The sequence below is a fragment of the Molothrus aeneus genome, chromosome 3 (genome assembly GCF_037042795.1).
Source record: "Molothrus aeneus isolate 106 chromosome 3, BPBGC_Maene_1.0, whole genome shotgun sequence".
Classification (NCBI taxonomy): domain Eukaryota; kingdom Metazoa; phylum Chordata; class Aves; order Passeriformes; family Icteridae; genus Molothrus; species Molothrus aeneus.
Window position 1 is genome coordinate 94546369 of NC_089648.1, and position 21487 is coordinate 94567855.

Here is a 21487-nt window from a genome sequence, read left to right on the forward strand (position 1 = left end):
GGCTTTTTGCAACAGAATGAAAAATTCTGTATTTAAACAGATCACTCCCACCACACAGAATAACATGCCTTTTGTTCAGAGATTTACCATGTTTAATTAGTCATTTTTTCAGTATCTTAACCATGTAATCAATTAAATAAAGTAATAAACAAAAGTGTTCAAAGTGAGGCAATACTGTCGTTATGTTATTATTAAATTGTGATCAGATATCTGTGGGACATGGAAAACTAAAAATAAAAGTACATAATCTTTGCTTCTCTAGCAAAATTTTAGTGCCAAATTCTGCTCTCAGGTAAATTTCTATAAAGCATTGTTCATAACAGCATCACAATAGAAGGGCATGTTCATGGTTTTAAAAAGTGCCAAGGGCCAGTAGTTGTTCTTGTATCTTAAAGGCTCAGCACACACCAAGTGGAGCCCTGGTGCCTGACTCATATCACCCTGCTGCCCTACTATATGCAGCCACAGCATCATTCCTCTCCAACAAACTGATTTGATTTCAATAGATAATAATTTGGCTAATTTTTTTTTTAACTTCAATTTGCCTGCTTCAACAAATGAGAGCACAATTTGGCTGCTTTCTCAGGGAAAAGGAAGCCAACCAAACATGACTTTCACCAGGCCTCAGTTTTTGGCCCCAGATTTCAACATACACTATTACAGCAATCAAAAGAACCATAGAAATTACCTATTTTACTGTTCCTTAACACATATCACACAGTCCTGCAGCAAGCAGAATCACAGATGAACCTCAGAACATACAGAGAGCACAACTACTACACTGGACATGAAAAGGAAATTTTATTAAACATGTTTACATAACATGAGTTGGAAGTTCATTTAAAAGCACAGGGGAGTGTTAAGACAAGTGGTCAAAATAGAAAGATACTATCGAATTATAGCTAGTTGGTTTTTGTCCACTAAGACAGAACAGGATCTAGTAGTAGTGCACCAATGCTTGAGTTCTTCCTGCTCAGCAGGTCGAGCAGTAACCAATCTGTGCCCTATGGAAAGATGGGCAGAATAATTCCCATGTGTTGAGTAATAATAAATAGTTCACTTGGTGCAGGCAGTATGTCTATGAATTAAAACCTAGTGTGTACACAGTTTCTACATGTGTTACAGCCCCACAGTAGGAATCTACACCAAAATAGTTATTAGAAGGAATTTGGTCCGTACTACATCACGTTTTCCATAGGGTAAAAAATAAAGTCCATCTATAGACATTTAGCACCAGACCCACAGACCTAGCCTGGCTAAAACCTGCAAAATGTCTATAAGAAAAATGGATGGCTTAGATTTCTTGGTTACTTCAGTATAGTAATTACGAGCAAACTGTACAAGTACATGCAACATACAAGCTGGCCTATGTGGAACTAACATACATTATTAAATAACCTTTTTTCATCTCTTTTTACAAAACGTGCATGCAGCTTTGAACAGTTCCAAGTCATGCTGCTCTATTTGTGTGATCACAAAATTCAATGGCCTGTAAAAGGAGGGGAAACATATCAATGCACCTGCAGGAATCTGCAGTTCTTCGCACATTTACAGAATATCACAAGGGATTTCAAGGCCAAGAAGAACTCAAATGAATAAAAAGCAAATTGAAATTTGATTTTTTTTTTCTCCAAAAAGTAAGATATCTTGCGTTAAAAAATCAAGCCTTGTGCTTGCATCAATCTCAAAGAAATGTAAACTGAAATTTGGTAAAAACATTAGTAAGTGCAGAATATTTCAACTGGAATCTCCAGTGAAACATTGAACAACTCATACCATGCTCTATCCAGGGCAGACAGGTGTGTCTGAAGCGACACACATCAGAGAAGCCTGGGTACAGCTGAAAGTGTCATATGCTCAATTCATTCCTGGTCAACATTTTGGGAAGTCAAATATACATTTATACACAGAAACATAAGTATTTCCTCTCCAATTCTAGGAGGAAAATTGCATTACCAGTAACATATTTAATGTCAAAATTAAGACTAAAGCTGCTTTATACCAGTCCCCAGCAGTAGTTGCAGAATTCTTCAAAATTCTTCCATGCAAAACATCATAAACAGAAAAGTTATTTTATATATATATAATGCAAACATATCTGCTTTTTACAAAGAAAAAGTGGCACTGTGATGATTTTTATTTTAAAGAATATAACTTAGATTTGTCATTTGTTCTGGGTTCCCACGTGAAAGACTTGTAAGTACCAGAACCGAGGAACTATTTGAACTCGCTGGAATTGTAACTGTGGCTGTTGAACACTTTAACGATGCTTACAGAGATATGCTTCAGCCCTTTTTTGTTTGGTTTAGAAAAAGAAAGGAAGGGTCTCTGTTAGCATTGTGAGGACTTCTACAAAACTAGCAGAATCACGTGGCAAAAAACTAGTGGAAGTGACAAGTACAGAAAAACTGCTGAAACACCAGGAAGGTAACACTGCTTGAGGGCTCTCTCAGAATGTGAAAAAAACAACATTGTTAACAGAGTGAGAGCTTCCAGTTTGGGTCATCTTTGACTTAGATCGAATCTAAATGTCCCTCTCTTTTTTTCTTTTTCCTTTCTTTCTTTTTTTTTTTTTTTAATCATTATAAGCATCAGTGGTAGCTGCTAATAGATTAGCTGTATGTGATATACCTTTGTTCTGTCAATTTAAGCCATCTCTCAACAGACAGACATACATTTGGATAACTACTACAAGCAAAAACGGAAGTGATTGTCTCTCTCCAACAGTGTTTCTTGTCATGTGAATATCTGGTTCCAATTGTTATCCTGGGTGATGTTTTGAATAGACAGCACCTGCTACTATGATCTAATGCAGGGAGGCCCAGTTGAACTTTCCAGAGATGACTGGGAAGCCCTACGTGTCAGGGGAGTCAATGTTGGATCCACTAGTGATGAAGGTGGAAATAATTTATACCAGCCTATTACCACGCTGGACAGATCCAGTTCCTCCAGAAGGATCTGGGCAACTCCCATGAAGCATTTGTGGTCCATTCGGCCATAGTCTCCCCAGACTATTACCTGGAAGAATATAAAATTAAGGTTCATGATTGTCCTCAAATCCATGCTTATACAGGGTTATATATTTAAACCTGTGCTTATGTATGTTCACTCTTGCTGTTATATGTGTTAACGTAAGGACAATGTTATTCTCAAGAGTGAATGACTGCTTCCCTTTCATGGGAAAACCTCATGGCAGGACAGGAACAAAAGTCAATAAAAGAGAAAATGTTTAATGCAATAAGACATTTTGCAACTCTGAAACCACAAGCCGCAAGGATGTCTGTAATGGTATTTATAAAATTAAATGCTTAATGAGTTGGAATGGATTTACACATACTCGTTAAATTTGAGTAAACATGTAAGTGGTTCCCCAAATGACAGCCTAAAATGGGATTAAGAAGAAACTGACCTGAAGGACTTTACCCTGTGGACTTTCCTCAAAAACCAGTGTCTGTTGGTACAGAGGATCAAGTGTCTTCCTTGCAATTCTTGTCTTCTTCTTAGCTATACATGCTCCATTTTCCAGTAAATACACTTTAACATACGGAGCTGCAAACAGAACATCAAGAATGTTATGTTTGGACTTACAGTACATATCTGAAGTGGAGGACAAATGCCTTAAAAGGAAGCAGAGTAGAAAGAAAATGACACACATTATTTTCATTTTATCTTCACTTTTATCATTATTTCATAATTATATTAATAAAAAAGATGACACAGCCCACAAGAAATCAATTTGATTTTCATAAACTTTGAATGTAATGATCTAAGATCTTACTAACAACAATTACACTTCATGTCAGTAATTTTAAAAACATTTTCTTTTTCCAGAATTTAGCTATCACTGACAGCTATTTTGGACTCTCTGTAAAGGCTTAGGGGTCAGAGATAGTTCAAAGCAAAAGGAACCTTTAAGACTTTGCCACTCCAATGACACAGACACGAATTGCACTTTCATCTCTAGCTCCTAAAGAGCTTGCAAAGTACCATCTTCACTAAATGATATCTAAAAGAACTGTTCCAGATTTTACAATAAGCAGTGGTTGGGGTATTGATTCTAAATCTCCTCTGTAATTGTTTCTATAGATAACTAGAACTTCAGCAAATGTCCTTATAAAAATGATACCATATTATTACAATATACATTATGTAAATCATTGACACTGACAGGAACACTAGCACAAGCTGCTCCCTTCTTGAAGCATTGCTGTGTACAGTTTTTTTCCATACCTGGGGTAGATTTGGAGCCAGGTTTTTGGATGAGGCCACGGGCTCTAATGACTTCTACTTCTAACTGGCCTTTTTTATCCACCATTCCAATCTGGATGTCACCTGAGAGGGAGAAGAAAGAAGCCCACGTTTTAGAGAAGCAGTACAGCACAGGAGAGAAGGTATAAGAGTGAGAAAGAGTAGTTTTACATTATTCTTCTGCATTACTGTGCTTGTTGTGTCTCCTGATGATCCCTTTAGCTTCTCCATCCTTAAACAAGAACTAAATAATATATACTTAGGGAGCATGGTTCCCTCTTTAGGTATACAGTTCATACCAGCTAAAAAGAGGTATTTTTTCTTCAAAAGTCTCCACCAAGCACACAGGTGACAATTTTCCAATTTTTATCAATATTTCACACACATTTTTGGTGTTACTAAAATGTCACAACATGTTAAAAAAAGAAACTGTTTTCATTTCTGAACAGTCAAACTTGTTTCCTTGCCTGAGTTTTGACAACTGACATTTCCTGCAGAAAAAGGGAACTGCTTACTCTGAAACTAAGCACTGTTCTGATCTAGATCAATAAAATACAAGGGCAGTAAACTATGTACTGATGCTCAAAACATTGTATCTCTATGCTTTCATATATCATGGAATCAGCTGAGTAGAAATCTAACTTAGATTAAAATAGGCCATTTAGAATTAAAAATGCACAGTATGACATGAGCAGCTACATGACACTTGAGCAAATAAATGAGCTACATCGCTGAAACATGTGAGAATGTATATATTTGATATGTAAGATCTAATTGTCTAAAAAAAAAATCTGAAATAGCTGATCCTGAACTATAGAATTTGGAGTATGGATTTAGAGAAACAGCATTTTGAAATTAATTGGGCATGAGATTTTCACATGTTTCTCTAACAGCATATTAAAGCAGTGTTTATACCTTGGTATGTGAGGTATGACAGAACAGCAACAAAGATTTTTTTATCAATTAAACTTTGCTTGAATAAACACAGCCATTTTTGCACTAAAAATAGTTCAGAGGAAAATTCCAACAAGCCTTCTTAAGAGCACGTCTCTCTCATACCCACAATAAAACATGCAACAGGTAACCAGAAGGGGGAGCAATAATCCAAACATCTTCAAATCGTCACTAATGAGGATAGCACAGAGCAGATCTAAAAATTGTTTAAAAACACGATGGAGTGCTTTTTGTGGGCCAAAAGCACTATCTAGTTGAGCCTATTGTAGATAAAGTTCTAAAAAAAGTCAAAATAAACGTTTTGCTCAAGTTATCTGCAGAAAAATCTTTAGTCACAAAACAAAATTAAAAAAAGAAACAGAAGAAGTGTAGACACTTATATGCATGCCAAAAAAGCCATTTAGATATTTATTGGACAAATAATATCACTAATATATTTTCTTCCAAAATAATAATAAAAATGTTAATTTAATAAGTTCAATATTTTATGAATGCTTTAGTAGCAGTCATTGGGATGTATACAGCAAGTTTTGCCTTAGAGGGTGCTCAAAGCATTCTCAATATAGTTTTCCTTCTGCTTATCAGTTGGGAAGGGAACACTTTTTTGCAATTTTTTTTTCCGTTTCTCTCTCCTTTTTCAGATATGTCTCAGTAGCCCTTCCTAAAGCTGGTTTACCAAGACAGTTGTATTGAAGCATTGGCCATTTATAATTTCCAACAGAAGTATTATTACAGTAGTGGATCAAGGACTCCTCAATTAGCATTTAAAGCATGTCTAAGAACTGCTCATATATAAGCAAAAATATGCAAAAAAACTCCAACCCCAAATGTGTCCAAAGATAGTTATTACACAGTTCTGCACTCTTTTACTCCTTCTACAACTCATACCCTGTTCATAAACAAGCTACAGCTAATGCTGCTAAAGGAAATTATAGACTGGTCTGGAAAATAGAGAAGATCACAGATAGCCCCCAGCAGCTGTTGTAGCAAAGGACTTTGTGTCTCTCATGACAAGCACTGGCTTTATCAGTGACTGATTATTGGTCACTGCAAATATTTCCAGAATTTTCACTTTCTGGAGCTAGATGAACTAAACTTGGAAAAGTGCAGTTTGGCCAGAAACCCTCTCTCACATCCAATATAATCTGTTTCAAGTAAATACAAACTCTGAACAGTTGAGATTTTGCAGCGAGCTAGGATTGGAGAAGTCACAATACTTTTGTGTGAGAAGTAAAACTCCCATCTTCAAATTGCAAATAAGACTAGCCAGTACCTCAAATGGAGAAAATAGTTTCTCACCCCACTTTGGGTGCTGCCATGACAGGAACACCAGTGACTGCAGATAGGACCTTCACGGTGACAATGAAGGAAGACATTTGGTAAAAATCCTTTTGGTGCTGTAGTCTGCCAGTGTGTGCATTAGTTAGTTGTCTTGTTATTAATTTAACAGAGGAGAACATATCATTCTTACCCATGGCAGGGGTTGCTAGTGTTTGTCGGCCTACTAACTGCGCAGGTCCCAGTCCGTCGAGGAAATCACTGAACTGACTGTCAGCGCCCAGCCGTACTCCAGGAAATATTAAGCTGAAACAAAATAGAAGCTGGTTAAGCATAAGAACAGGATTAATTTCTGTCATCCTACAGTATTTACCACAAAAGTACTACTGATACAAGGCAAGCAGCTCAGGATGCACAACCACAAATCAATCTTGAGCATCAGGAATTATCTGTTTCCCATGGACCCCAAAGCAGTGTAGAGACTCTGCACATCAACTTGAAGTAGTCCATAAAATAGGTCTTGCTAAGGAGGTCTCCAGGAGCAGTGAAGAGCTTGATAGGTAAAAAGACTAAGAATGACCTTGTATGAGAGAATATAAAAAGCTTCATGAAATTTCATAGCCAGTTCTTCATTAGTGAGTGTGTGATTTACATTGATCCAAATCCCATCCGCATCGCTTAGAACAAACAGGAAAACAGATGTCTACACTAAATTATACATTAAACAGCTGCAGCTGTTTAATGAAGCAGTAAACTGGCAGGTAGTAGCAATAGTGGTGATTAGAGCTAAACCTAATGCCACTCTCTAGCCAAAATATTCTGGCAGACAAATCTGGATCTGCAGTTGCTCCCCACCCTCTGTCATAATACAAACTGAATACATCAGCACAGTGTATATGGAAACATTCAAGGCCAGGTTAGACAGGGCTTTGAGCAACCTCATCTTGAAGATAGCCCTCCCCAGGGCAGGGGGTTAGACTAAATTACCTTTACAGTCCTTTCCAACTCAAGCTATTCTATGATGCTATAATGTGTTCTTTGCCAAGCTGCTTTCTTATATTCCATAGTGTCCACTTTTTTTTTTTTTTTTTTAATAGATATACAGTCTCCAAACAGTAACAAAAGAAAAAAACAGAGAAAGAGTGATCCATGGTGGGAAGACTCCGCTTTGACTTCCTTATAAAAATTATGAGAAATAAAAGAACAGACTCTGAACCAAGTGTAGACAATGTATTCTCCAGCAGGCCATCCACCACTTCTTCTTCTTCCTCAAATGAAATTCCCCATTAGACTTCAAAAATAATAACAAACTTCCTAATAAATCCAAAAGCACCTAGTATTAAAAGCTTTAGTTTCTGCACATCACGCTTTTGTGCTTCAGCCATTCAGTTCACAGTTCTTTGCAAACCCAGTAGTTGCATAAAAAAAGTCCATTCCTCTCTTGAAGACTAACTGTTCTTTCTGTGCCTGCATTAAACTTATTAACTGTCAGTGACTAAAGCTGGTCAGAAAGTATCATAGAATCATAGACTAGCCTGACATGGAAAGGATCATCAAAGTCCAACTCCAGCCCCTGCACAGGACAGCCCCAAAAATCTCACCAAGTGCCTGAGAGCATTGTTCAAACACTTGAACTCTGTCAGGCTTGTTGCCGTGACCACTCTCTGGGCAGAAAAATTTTTCTAACATCTAACCTAAATCTCCCCTGATTCAGCTTCATGCCATTCCCTTGGCACAACGTTTTTATTTAGAAAACTCTTTATTTTCCAAAAGGTAAGCTTTTTCACAGAAATTTAATTTGGATTTTTTTTAATATGGTTTCTTTAGTTGGAGGAAGAAAAGAATCTCAAGGTTTTCAGTTCAACACCAAGTTACTATCTGCTTCTCTCCTCAGTGGCAGTATCCTTTCAGTCTTGCATCTGCTATGAGATGTTTCTTGCTTGTTTCATTGGCCTTTTTTCCAAAAATGTGTTACATTTTGCCACAGGCTGACTAACAACATTGAAAATATTCACTTGAGACCACACTTCTGGCTACACATATGATAATGAAGGTTGGAAGTACACATTAATCTTAATGTGTATTAAGTCTAATCCATTAAACTCCAGTTAAGGGTCAAGCAAAAGAACATGACAAGGTACCTGGGGTGCAAGTACTCAGATCTCTTCTCAAGCTTGCTTTCCTCACTGCCTTACTCAAAGGCTAATTCTCCAATCAGCAATTTATGGCTCTACCTTTCTGTCCTGCAGATGCCTGCTGCGACCTCCCTATCCAGACGTTAGCTGCCCCAGCCCTGCTCAATCTATTTACATACAATGAGAGTGGAACAGAGGATTAAGCTGTTCCACTGAAAATGTCCTCAGCCTTAGTGCTGAGCTCCCACCTCTCCTCTCCACTGCTAACCAGGGAAACAGGCTCCCCCAGCTCCTCCCTGAAGGGTCCAGTTTATTTGCCCTTTGTCACCAAGGTGAGTAACTGGTGCCCTACAGATTGACACTCCAGCCTAAGAGGAGGGAAGGAGAATGGCAGGGTGAACTGTTGAAAGGGTAGAAGTAACGGCCAGTCAAGGAATCATAATGGGGAAAACATTGGGATATTTTACTCTTGTCCCTCATTCTTCATCTAGTCTTTATCTGCTTTGGTTTTGAATTAGTCATGATGGAGCCTATTTTTCTTACATGGCCCTTAAAAATCTTAGCATTATCACAGAACTATAGACTGGTTTGGGTTTGAAGGCACCTTAAAAACCAACAAGTTTTGATGCCTGTGCCATGCACAAGGACACCTTTCACTAGATCAGGTAGCTCAAAGCCCCATCTAACCTGGCTGTGAACACTCCCAATGATAAGCCTATCCACAATTTCTCTGGGCAACTTGTTCCAGTGTCGCAAAAAAAATTAGAGTGGTGAGAAGATCTGATGATTGAGGCACCTTTACACAGATCCTTGCCACTGCCACCACAGCAGCCTTGGCTCTTCGTGCCTCATACAATATGCACTAGTAATTGTGGTAACACAGTAAGCATACAAAAAAGTGAAGCCAAGAAGTCTAAATCTCTCATTTTTTTTCCAGGTCTATAAAGGTGCATTTGCCCACCCCCATTTTCCCCTTTATTTGGGGAGTCATCTTCTAAGAATTCCCTAGTAACCACTACACCTTGACACATGCAGTAAGAGTCCCACTGAGAACTGTGAGGATGCTAGAACATTCCTGCACATTTTTGTGTCAGAACTGCCTTTGTTCTCCTTTCCTACATTTCAAACTTCAGCAGCGAATGCAAACAGCTGCCCCATTCCCCACAGCTGTCTGACTTCAGCTGATGGGGCAGCTGGGCTCTGGGTTTACAGCTCTTAATAAGAGACTTGGAACAACTCCAAATTAAACTTTCTTTGTATCTAGTACTACTGAACAGAGTTTCATCTCACAGGGATTCATATACAACATCTGAAGTTTAACTATGAGGTAATCCCAATATATCTCAAAGAAAAAGCACCCCTGTGTTTTGTTTTGAATAATGCAGTCTTAATTTAGTTGTCTTTTGATGAACAAAATGCCTCACTGGGTGACAGGGAAAATAAGAATTCTTAAGAAGTTCTGTCTCAATTTCAATTTCTATGAAATTTGTGTTATGTACCTAAAATGGTTCAGTTTTTCAAATGTTTCAAGAGGAAGAATCTTTACACAGAGCTATTCTCTTCAGCTAGAGTTTGGGACATCCCAAGTAATGGGAAAGAAACTTCTACTTCATTAGAAACATCTCCTACATTACTGATATTTTTAATGCCACTTACTTGCCCTCGGAGCTATAACTATTTATGCTGCCATCAGTGGATTCTCGACTTGGCTGTCGAACCATACGACTTCTCATCTCTGCTGCCATTCCTGTTTCTGTGCTTCTCTGTATCGTGCTCTTTAGCTTCTTGCTTCCAGCCTCTGAAAGCAGAGAAAAAGAAGCAATAGTTAGAATAATTTACAGCAAAGCTTTCTCTTGCAGTTTTCACCCAAGAACAGTGATCTGACTTGGTCATTCTCATTTACTAACATAAAAAAACTATTCTGATGGAAGAAGCAATCTCTCTTCCTCAGTTACAAACTGGAAAGAACTTCTCTTGAAAAGGCTGCAACCTGAAGATCTTCATTAGGGCAAACTGTTAAAAATTAGATGCCTTGTTAATAGCCATTACACAGTTGGAATGTAGACAGGTTGTGATACTGTCTACTAACCACAAACTTGGTAATATGCCTCTAGCCATCTTGCTAGGTTGAGTGACTGCAAAAGAAGATACAATTCTCACAGAAAATAAAAAAAGGGAAAAAATCCTCTATGAATTCCACAGAAAAATATTAAACACTAAGATACTTAGTATCAAAAATATAATAATGTGTTTTGACTTAGCAAAATCTTCTCACCACAAAATGTCTTCAAAGTAAACAGTGGACTTTACAGAACATATGATCTCAGCAGTTCTGAAACAGAAATAACTCTTGGGGAATTTGTCTGGGAAACCACAGAATAGTTAAGCTGGACAGGACCACAGTGGAATATCTGGTTCAACCTCCCTCCTTCCTAGAGCCCATTGCAGAGGATTGTGTCCAAAAAGTTCTTGAATATCTCCAGTGAGGAGACTCCACAGCCTCTCTGGACAGTCAGACTCTAGGCTTGCAACTGTAGGATTAAAAAGTAATGTAAATATTTTGAAATAGTTTAAAGACTTCATCCATTTGGTAAAGCTTCTATCCCACATCCTTTAAAATGCAATTTGATTTTCACCCGGAAGTTTTCATGTTTCCCTTGAGCAAGAAGAGCTTCCAGTCCTTTACAGGTTCTCTATGTGCTATGGCTGATCTAGAGTGAATTCTGCAGTCACACGGCAGAAATTAGTCTTCTAGATGATGACAGTTGTTCTCAATGATCTTTAAATTTCTTCCACCAAAGCTTCCATGTGATGCAATAAAATGTGCTGTCTTCAAACTCATTGTCCTGGGTTTTTTTTCAATTTAGTTCAAAATATATACCAAAAGTTCAATAGGTAACATTACTTTCTCCCAGAAAGTAATAGATTTTACAAAGTTTCACCTAAGTACATGCTACAACATTCTTCTGTGTTTACCCCTTCATTTCAGCGCTCCTTTATTCATCCCTGGAAAGTCTGTGTGCATATTTTTCATGGCCTGCTCAGGGAAACAGATGAAAAGCAAATATTTCTTCCATCTCCACCTGCTGTGGAGACTGAATTGCTCTGAAAAAATTTTCACCTTCGTGTTGCACATTGTGGATGTTTGAAACTGACAGATCTTGACAGATCTTATTCATCACAATAAAACTTAAGGCTTTTGTAGCCTCCACGCAGCCTGCCCATTCCCAGAGTGTTTAAACATGCTGTGGAGATAGCTGGCCCTTGATCTTTGAGTCTGCACAGCTGGTGGAGGGCAAGGAGAAATCATAACATAGAGCTATCAGAGTAACCTCTCTGAAGCTCTCAGGGGAGCAGCAAACATGGCCAAAGTGAAAGAATTACTATATTGGGCTCAGAGGAGACATGCCCACAGTGAAAGGGGCTGAGCTTTCCCTCTTAAGCTTTTTGGACCGGGGTTTGTTTATCTACAGCCACTAAGCCGCACCCAAATGCCTCTGTGTGGAAGACATCAGCTACTTCCAGAGATCCTTTCCTCCCTTCTAAAGCCAACAGTTCTGAGGTTTTCCTGTGGGCCACTACAGCTCATCCACATTGCCAGTCCTTGGTCAGCTGAAAACACATTAACCTGTGAGGTAGAGTAGGGTAGGCAAGGTACACCAGGCACACCAGGCTCCACTCTTGCACAGGGCAGGTGGCTGTGGGAGGGATTTGCTGGAGCTTCAGTGACTCAGTATGTAGAAACTCAGATGCTGCATTTGGTCCTGAACTTTCTCATTAAAAACTGAGGGTGTGTTCAGCATATCAATAATGATAGGCAGGATGAGCCTCAAAAATAACTCAAACAGCACCTAGGAGGCATATAACATACTGAGTTGTACTCCAAAGCGGGATTTTCACATTTTCTGTAGGTATGCACCCATACTGTTTTCTCAATCTCACTCTCTCACCAGGACCTGTCTGAAAATTTGTCTGTTTCCATCTGCTCCTACAAGCATGTGAGATTATGTGTTTTACCCCCTGCCTGCTTTTCAGAGCCAGCCAGATCAGGCAGCATGACCTGGAAGATATAATAGGGTAGAGCCTGAAATGTGTTCAGCTGAATAGTGTTGTTTATGAGTATTCAGGGCTCAGGAAAAGTAAATGAAGAGAGCCTAGAGGTAGCTACAGGACCACCATGGTCTTGGCACAAATTAGTAAAGATATGTTGTTCTGGACCACCTGGACAACATGGTGGGTGCTGAAATTTAGAAATTTAGCAGTGAGAGCCAGGTTATTGGGACAGATAACGAACACAGTCATAGAAATAAAATGTAAAAATATCCATTCACTAAATTACAAAAAATAATATTTTCGCTTTGAGCCACAGTAGAGATTGAAAATAGCAGATGGATTTTTTTTTTTTTCAAAGAGTAATGTTACATTGTCATGGATAACATTGGTATTGCTGTTTAAACACACTTCTTTGCTCCACAGATTTGAAAAGCACAGACCCTGAAGTAGGAATCCTTGTGCATGGCCAAAACATTGTCTAGCTGAGCAGCAAGTACCAGATTGTCTTTTTCCAAGTACTTTTCAAGTCACTGCTCTCTGTCTTACAGTCCCAGATTCTACTTCTTTCTCTTTTCTCATCAGCATTTTTACTTTTCAGGTTGAAGAATCAAAAGCATCCTTTTGCCTCCCCTTATAACTGCTATTAATACACACAGTTTCCCAGGAAAAATAGAGCCCTCCAATTTATTTACTTTTATAACCTCAATCTTAATATTCTGATGTACTATCATAAAAATAACAGTAACACAACAGAATGATGAAACACAACAAGAGCTTTTTGGCATACAGAAAATTGCTTTTGCCCATTGATAAGAATCAAAATACTTGTTGCATAGGTTTTGGAAGTTTTAATCTTGGTCACTTATGCATCTTATTATATCTTACATTATATAATACATAATTTTTCCAATTTTAACACAAAAAGTCAAGACATGGCTTATCTTGTTAGTCTGCTCCTCTAAACTTCTCAGCAAAACCTAGTCCTGGGAGGGAGGGAGGGAGGGAGGTGCTTAGCACACAGATGAGTTGGGAACTGCTTCTGTTTCTAAAGGTGCCTTGTTAAAGTGAACTCACTTTGGGGTACAATTCCAGTCCTGCCTTAAGTGCACAATGAAATAAGGGATCCAAACAAATAAAAGTGTTTTCCCTGCTATTGATAAGACTTCTTTTAGAAAACTTCCACTTTTCTCTTGTATTACTTTTAATCTAACAGCTGTGCATATTTCTTTGGAACGCTGTCTTTACATGAATAATACAGGTTCATAAAATATTCAAGTTCAATATCTATGCTATTACATACTGAGATTTTCTGCTCTTGTCAGGGTGTTTACTGGAGAATGCTTGCTCCAAATTTTTATTAGTTTGATATGTACAATTAAATTTTATAATACATTACAGTTATTTGCATGCACTGTGTAAATTACACTATATTCATTGTGCAGACTGAGGATGTCTCTATACTGAATATCATTTAGATGTAAAATCTACTCCAAATGCTCTGTGTGCTTCTCAGCTGTGTCAATTTTGTAAGCATTTCTTCATGCAGGGATGCAGATGTTGTGCATAAATGACATGTAAACACCTGGCTTAACAGGTACAAGCTGGAGAAAAGCTACTAAAAAGCAAATGTGATGAATATTTTTTCAGATTTAATAATTGATGCCAAAGCACTATAAAGCAGCCACCTGCAGCTACGAAATATATACAGCTTGTAAGCATTTTGCAATTAATCAACAGCCATTTTGCAATTAATCAACAGGTTGTAGCATTCCTGCTATAACACGCTGATGAGCATGTGCAATGTGCTATTTCCATCTACTTATTATAAATATAGTCTATAGTGATTCCTGTTTGCTCTGACAAGAAACTGGCCCGATTTTGCTTTTCCCCGACAAAAGTAAGTTAACAAAGACCAGGACCTGAGTAACCAATTACAGAAAAAAGCAACTGTGCTCTACCTTATATCTGCACAAAATATCAAAGCATCTGATGTGTTTCAAATTTCTGTATGTCCTAATCACTCTGAAGTCTAGGAGCCAGGAGCTATTAACAACAGAATTATAGTGAGAGGGTCAATGATATTATCTAGAGATTTAAGGTGGCCTACTACAGATACCTCAAAGCTAGCTTTACATTCTAAATGTAAATGCAATTCAGAGAGGACAATGCCAGACATCCTCCCTCCCAGCCCCGCCACACTTAGCAAAGGCATGGCTGCACATGGCATCACCATTGGCCTGGCTTTTCCTCTGTTCTCCGTGTGGTACCTGGAGGCAGTTACTACATTTTGCTCTTGTTTCAGTTCAGAAGTTTGAAATGGCGAGGGGCTGCTGCAGCAAAGCTTTCATCTAAGGTGCCAAGGTACATATTACATGCCATGGGTCAAGGCTAGGGAACATACAAGAAACGTGCAAGGACGTGAGCTTGGCATCTTAGTCAATAGGACAGTATTAGAGACCACTGCAGGGCAGAAGACAATCCTGACATGAGCCTCTCTGTGTGCTGCCTGTGGGGAGAGGTGCCTTAAGTGAGCATTGCCAGAATTGTACCTGAGGGCAACTAGTTGGTTAGCACCCAAAAGAGAAGCAAATTCACACACATGTAGCACCCAGGTATGTGAGAATTCATGACTGGTTCAAAAGAACACACCAGAAAACAAAGCATTAGTGGATATAGCACCACTGCTAAATCCACTAATGAAAGGGATCATAGAAAGTGTCATTGCAGGGCTCAAGGGCAATTCATTTGCAGTATCAAGTATGCTCTTGCATCCAAAGAAAGCCTAAAAGGACTGCAGCTCCAAGCCAGCTCTGAGAGAAACCTGGCAGGACTGTGACCATATGGTTGTTTGTACACTGACTGTGTGAGACACCAACGAGATTATGTCAACTGGAATAGCAAGGGTCAACTTCAAAGATCTATAAAAAGAAAAGCCAAGGGGCATATTTCCTTCTGGACCTTTCTGATGTGTTAGTGACTTTAAAACTTCAAATTTAGCTGCTCGGAGACCTGCTGGGTTACAATTTCTGCAGCTTCCCCCTCACTTTACATGTAGTGCTTTTAAACAACATTGAAAAAGTGCCTCTTGGCTTATGGTCCTAAAACAGAGACAGAAGAAAAAGAATACATAGTTCAAAGAGCATTTGATTTTTTAAAAGGTGTACATCTCTAAGATGAACTCAGCAGTACTTTGATCACTAAGACTGAAAGTGCGTAGCGACTATGGGCAAAGATAAATAGCAAAAAAATTGACATTTAAATACAAATTTCAACAATACAAGTTTCTAGACTTTATATCATGCAATATTTCCCTTTATTTTCAATTCTATGTATTGTGCAATACTCTCCAGAATATAATGCTCTTTGTAAAAAGACGTGAAACGTTGCAGTAATTGTCTTCTAAGTGTTTCTTCCAAATAGCATGCAAAATATTCAAAGAAAGGAGAATGCTGTTGATATTCTGTTAGAACCTGAGTTTTAAAATCTAAATATAAACCATCATATACTTCTTCCCATTTCTATTTATTAAAACAAATCTACAAAAAATTATATAAATTATATAAAAAATCTTTTCGAAAGGATATTTACCTTTTCAGCTGGGATAATTCCTTGATAAGAAATTTTATCAGAAGTTTGGAATAAAATGTATCTCAAAACTGTATTTATAAAGTCACAAACTCATCTGGCAAACACCTTTCACTCCCAATACTTTCAGATAATACAGAAAAGATAATGCAATTAGTTCCTTAATATACACAATATATTTTTCTGACATATGTAGAGCAAAGGAACAATCACCAAAGGAGCAAAGCACCAATCCTAAGAAAAGGAGACTTCACTGAATTGATGTCAATGGTTGTATCAATGCTTTGATGGCATTTTAGACAGTGTACATACAGCAGAATCTCCCCCTTTGACAGTATTTTTCACTGAAAATCAAACTTGCAGAGTCAGACTCTTAACAGTTTTAGATTTCAAAGTAACTTATCCAACAGCTCCTAGTGACTTGCATGAAACAGAAGTAGCACTTTGAGAGCAAATGACAGGAATAGTGGAAAGCATCAAAACAAAAGCAAACAAGAAGTGGAAAATCAGGCCATTTTTTACTACCTGACAGTAGTCTCAAAACTTTAAGCAACTGCTTTTAAAAATTTTATCTCCTTTAGATATCTTAGACATATTTACTGAAAAAAAAATAAAAAAGAAAAGTAGAAAGAAGCATGTGTTTTATATGTTTATTCTGATACTTATGATTTTTTCATGTCAGGGAAGAAAACCTGTGTTTAATCAGGACATATGTATCTTAAGGCAAAGCAAGGATGTCTGGTCAGAAAAAGATCAGTTATGGCTTCTGAAATTTATGAAGATTAATTTTTTTGTCCACATACTTGCAATGAAAAGAGCCACTGTCTGTCAGCCAAAATGAGGCAATCAAAGATGATCTATAGCAATGAGTTTCTACTTCTGGTATTGTGCTTAGCATAATTTATAAACATACAGAAATGAAAGCATCTTAATTACCTTCTTCACACATATGCAAAGAGCTCTATAAAACCAGAATATGCCAGTGAAGCTGATAATAGGTACACGTGCCACGCTCCTCAACTCCTAAAGCCTATTTCAATGAAATTCAGTTATTAAAACAACAAACCCATGTTTCCAACAAATTATTTACTATATAAACAGTTTATAAAATATCAAGCACTCACTTTCTCATATACTCTTGGCTTTTTTGTTAGATGGGAGGAGAATATGAGACAGAGTGAAATAAGAAGCTCAGGAGAGCTGTTAGTACTTCAACAATAATATTTTCAATTTAAAACACAGCCCTATATTACAGGGGCTATATTACAACATTATTTATAACCAGCCAAGCCCTCTCAGAGAACTGACATATGGTATAGAGAGAACATTTGTCCAAGACAAGGGTGCTGGGGCACAGCTTGCAGTTAATACAGCAGGGGAGAATGAAATGCAATGCAGAAAAAAAAGGAGATTTTTCAGATAAACTAAATCAACATTTCATTTAATTAGGAACTTATACATATTTAAATAACTTGATGTCTTTTGTGGTTTTAGGCAGCTGTTACAATTTTAGTATGTTTGAGACCTTTTAAGCAAGTGTTCACAATTATGAAGAGTTCAGTATTTATTATTAAAACATTGTAATTAATAAAAGACAATATTTTACAAGATGATACCACCAATATGGCAATTTAAAAGCCATCAATAATAAAGAAATTCACTCCTACTGTGCATCTTCAAAAAATTTCCTGAGAACTATGTGCTGTACATGATGGCAGCCCAAAGTCTAATTATTTCAATAACCTCCAAAAATCAGTAAATTGAAACACTGTCAAAACCACTAGTGCTAAAGTGTCCTCCAGTAAAAATGTTACATGCCGTTTTGTACAGTGGAAAAGCTTCTGAGTAATAGCTCAACCCTAATACAATTACACAGCATCCTAATCAGGAGACATTACAGCTTCAGGAACAGTCCCTTCCTTTTCATATCAATTACCAACCAGTGAAATTATCTTTCAAGGAATATAATTAATAAGGAAAGATAATAATAAAGGAAAATGCTTTACCTTTTCAGTAGTTTGATTTGCTCCAACTGCAACTTTGAAGACCATTAAGTTTTATTTTACCACTACCAGCAACTCCCAGGTGAATATCACATTTCCCTTTAAAAATGTTAATAACCTGCCTTCAAGAGATCATTTCTAATGTATCAGATCAACACTGTACCACACCGACTCTGGTTTTTCTTTAGTGACTGCAGCATTGCAAAGTTGTAACTCCAGACTACTATACATTGCTAAAGCAAGACTCATGAACAGGCTCACCACGGTAAAACACAGAAAATACAAGCTTACCTTTGGTTTAAGCAAAATTAAACATTGGCTATGATATAATCCTTAGGAAGCAGCCAGCACCTAAAGCAGCTTCACCCTTGTTTAAATAACTTGTGCGTTTTCTGGGTAGAATAAATCTTTGGGGTCCTGGCGTTGCCTCTCCCTCGCTATCCTGTAACCACTTGGCACTGCAGCACTGCGAGGAATGATCAAGTTGCTTCACTCACAAGTTCCTTTTACAACTGTGATTACATTACAGGGCCTTGCAGAGAAAAAAGTACTGAACTACCTGCCAGCGAGCACTTCGTAATATATTGCTGAAAGGTTAAAAAATTCAATCAGCAGTGCATTCTCCAGAGCACAAAATATTCTAAGCAACCTTGGTTAATGGTCATGCATTTTTTTAATGCTGCTGGTCAAAATTTGATGAGGAGTCAGAGAAATTCAAAATCACATTTCTCTGTCCTGGTGATTTTGATTCATTTTGCATGAATTTGGTACAAAACCATCTGAAAAACTGCAAACCTGAGAAAACATCAAATTAGCATGAAATATTAAGTTACAGCTATACAGCAGAAAAGTCTAAATGAGGTAACTGTCTTAGAGGGACTTGAGCACAGCACAGTTAAAAAAGTTTCACTGCCTCTGAAATGCCCATGTGCATTCTGAAAACAGAACTTCATTTTTTAATTGCTCCTTTCATCTTTAGACTTCCTTTAGACTTCCTCTTAGACTTCCTGAGGAAACAGACTTTGGAATATTTGTTTCTATGTCAAGTTTTTCCGTTTCTCTTATACCCTCTTCTGAAAATGTATTATACTTTCATTTTGCAACTGGTTGAGAATCAATTAATTTAACACATCTTTATCAATTGGCATTTGAAATTGTAGGGATCAATGTGCCTTCTCAGGGTGATTAGAGCCAGAATGGAGAAAGGAAATTACCCAGCATTTGTCAAGCCAAAATAAGAGAACTGCTTCAAACAGAATTATAATGAGGAAAAAAATTAAAATGTGCACAATACAGTTCTGTAGATCTTCAAGAGTTATGGTAAAGTTCTGGTTATTTCAAGTATCATAAAATAATTAAGGAGAAAAATGACACAAATTAAACTGTTAATTTCAGGTAGTAAACACATAACAGATTTAAGTAACACATAACACATTTAAGATTCCAAATACTGTAGAGGTGACAAACTCAAAATCCTCCCCGGTAGTAATGCAGTATATCTCATGTCACTCCTATGCAGAAATGTCCATGTATTTTCATTGCTTAGGCACAGATTTCCTATTTAGTGCAATAGTTGAAGTTATCTTCTTGATAATTTTAGAAATTATGCTTAGAAAGTGATATTACCTTTTTGAAAAATACATAGCTGTATGGTATGTAATTTTCTCATGATGTGTATCAAATAAAAAAACCAAATTAATAAAAAAACCCAAAATATTATTAAATGGAGAGATTTATCTCAATACAATACCATGGTAGGAATGAAATGTTGATGTTGGGAGCTACTAATGTGTGCATGTCAGTCTCCCAAGACCTGCCTTCAGCCTGCACCTGGCAAAGGCTCCAGGCCCTGCCGGCCACCTTGAGCAGTTTTACACAAGGCACTGCACTTGTGTCAAGTGCACAGAAGTTCCCTCTCACACAGATTCTTGCTTAGGGAAACTCAACAGAGGTTTAAAGTTGAAATAAAAAACACACGGAGGGAAAGCTCCATGGCTCTACAGCCTCTCAGAAAGCTCCTTGGCTCACAGCCTTTCCTCCTTTATGTTTCTTCTCCTAATCCCAGGAAAAATCATTCCAAGTATTTCTTATTTGTAGGGCCAAACCCCCTTTCCAGGATTAAAACTGTTTGACTTACTCTTCTGGATGTGTAACACAAAGGCTGACCAAAAACTTGGCTTGTTCTTCCACCACTGAATCCTGAAATATTAAACTCTCTACAAAGTAAATTTTCTTGGTAGCCTCCAAAAGTACCACACCTCAAATAAACTTTTATTTAAACTTTCTACAAATTTAGACAAAATTTTGCATGTTGTTTTTGTAACCTTGTTTGCACTGCTGTCCCTTTTACCACCATCAGTAATCCCACTGAAGTTTCAGCTATAGTAAATTATAACCAAGCTCTTTTTCAGCCAAAGTACCTGTGCTCATGCTTACTTTGCTTTTGAATTTCTTTTAAAGTGTAACTACCTAAAGTTCCAAGCCAGCTAGGTTGTGACGACGTACAGACAATACCTCTTATCTCTGAGATAAGCCCAGGTAATAACTTCCAGGAAGGAGGCTAAAAACTCAGGAGATGCTCTTTCTTTTGATCAAATAGAGTTCAAATCCAGTTAATAGTGGTCCTGGTGCAAAAATTTTTCTTTTGAAACAGCTTTTTATTCACAGTAATAGTTAAGACAGGTAAGTAGTGAGCAAGACAGTCACTTAATGTTTCCATTTCCAATGCCATTTTGTGGCATTACTCTCAGTCTGGTTTGCATTAGTTACAGCCATCTGTGGGTAAAAGCATCTACGCCTTGGGCAGCGGATCTGTGCTAGATAAACACTGCATAACTCTAAGATATAATTGTTCCCTTTGTGTTTATATTATTGAAAGTGGACAACTGCACACAAAGACCTGCTTCAGAGACACATCGTTCAGCCAAACTTCCCAAATGAATGCTATGGCATAAGTCTGCCATTAAATCCTAAGGTTTGTATGTTCATTATCAAACATGCTCTGAGGAAAACACTACTGACAAGATGTAAAAGTTCAGCTGTGCCACAGACAGACACCAGCACAAAAAACCTGTCATCAGTATTGCTTTGATCTCTGGGCTAGGTAGGGAGCAGTGTGAGACAGCAGGATTTTCTGTAACACCTTGCATTTTGCCATCAAAGACAATTACAGGTTATTTTTGCAGTCCCTATGGCTGCTCATTTCTCATTTTCCCCAGCTGTCCTCTCTTG

General features: G+C 37.7%; 1 protein-coding gene across 28 annotated transcripts in view; it reads right to left on the minus strand.

The window, feature by feature from the left end:
* Positions 1-782: 782 nt before the first annotated feature.
* RIMS1 (regulating synaptic membrane exocytosis 1) overlaps positions 783-21487 on the minus strand; it is a 307924-nt gene continuing 287219 nt past the window's right edge. For all 28 annotated transcript variants that reach the window (XM_066547439.1, XM_066547435.1, XM_066547431.1 and 25 more), the window contains 5 exons: positions 10272-10413; positions 6674-6786; positions 4231-4332; positions 3410-3549; positions 783-3018 (listed from right to left, as the gene is read on the minus strand). In XM_066547439.1, coding sequence (XP_066403536.1) covers positions 2800-3018; positions 3410-3549; positions 4231-4332; positions 6674-6786; positions 10272-10413 — 716 coding nt within the window. In that variant the 3' untranslated portion in view covers positions 783-2799. The remainder of the gene's footprint in view (positions 3019-3409; positions 3550-4230; positions 4333-6673; positions 6787-10271; positions 10414-21487) is intronic.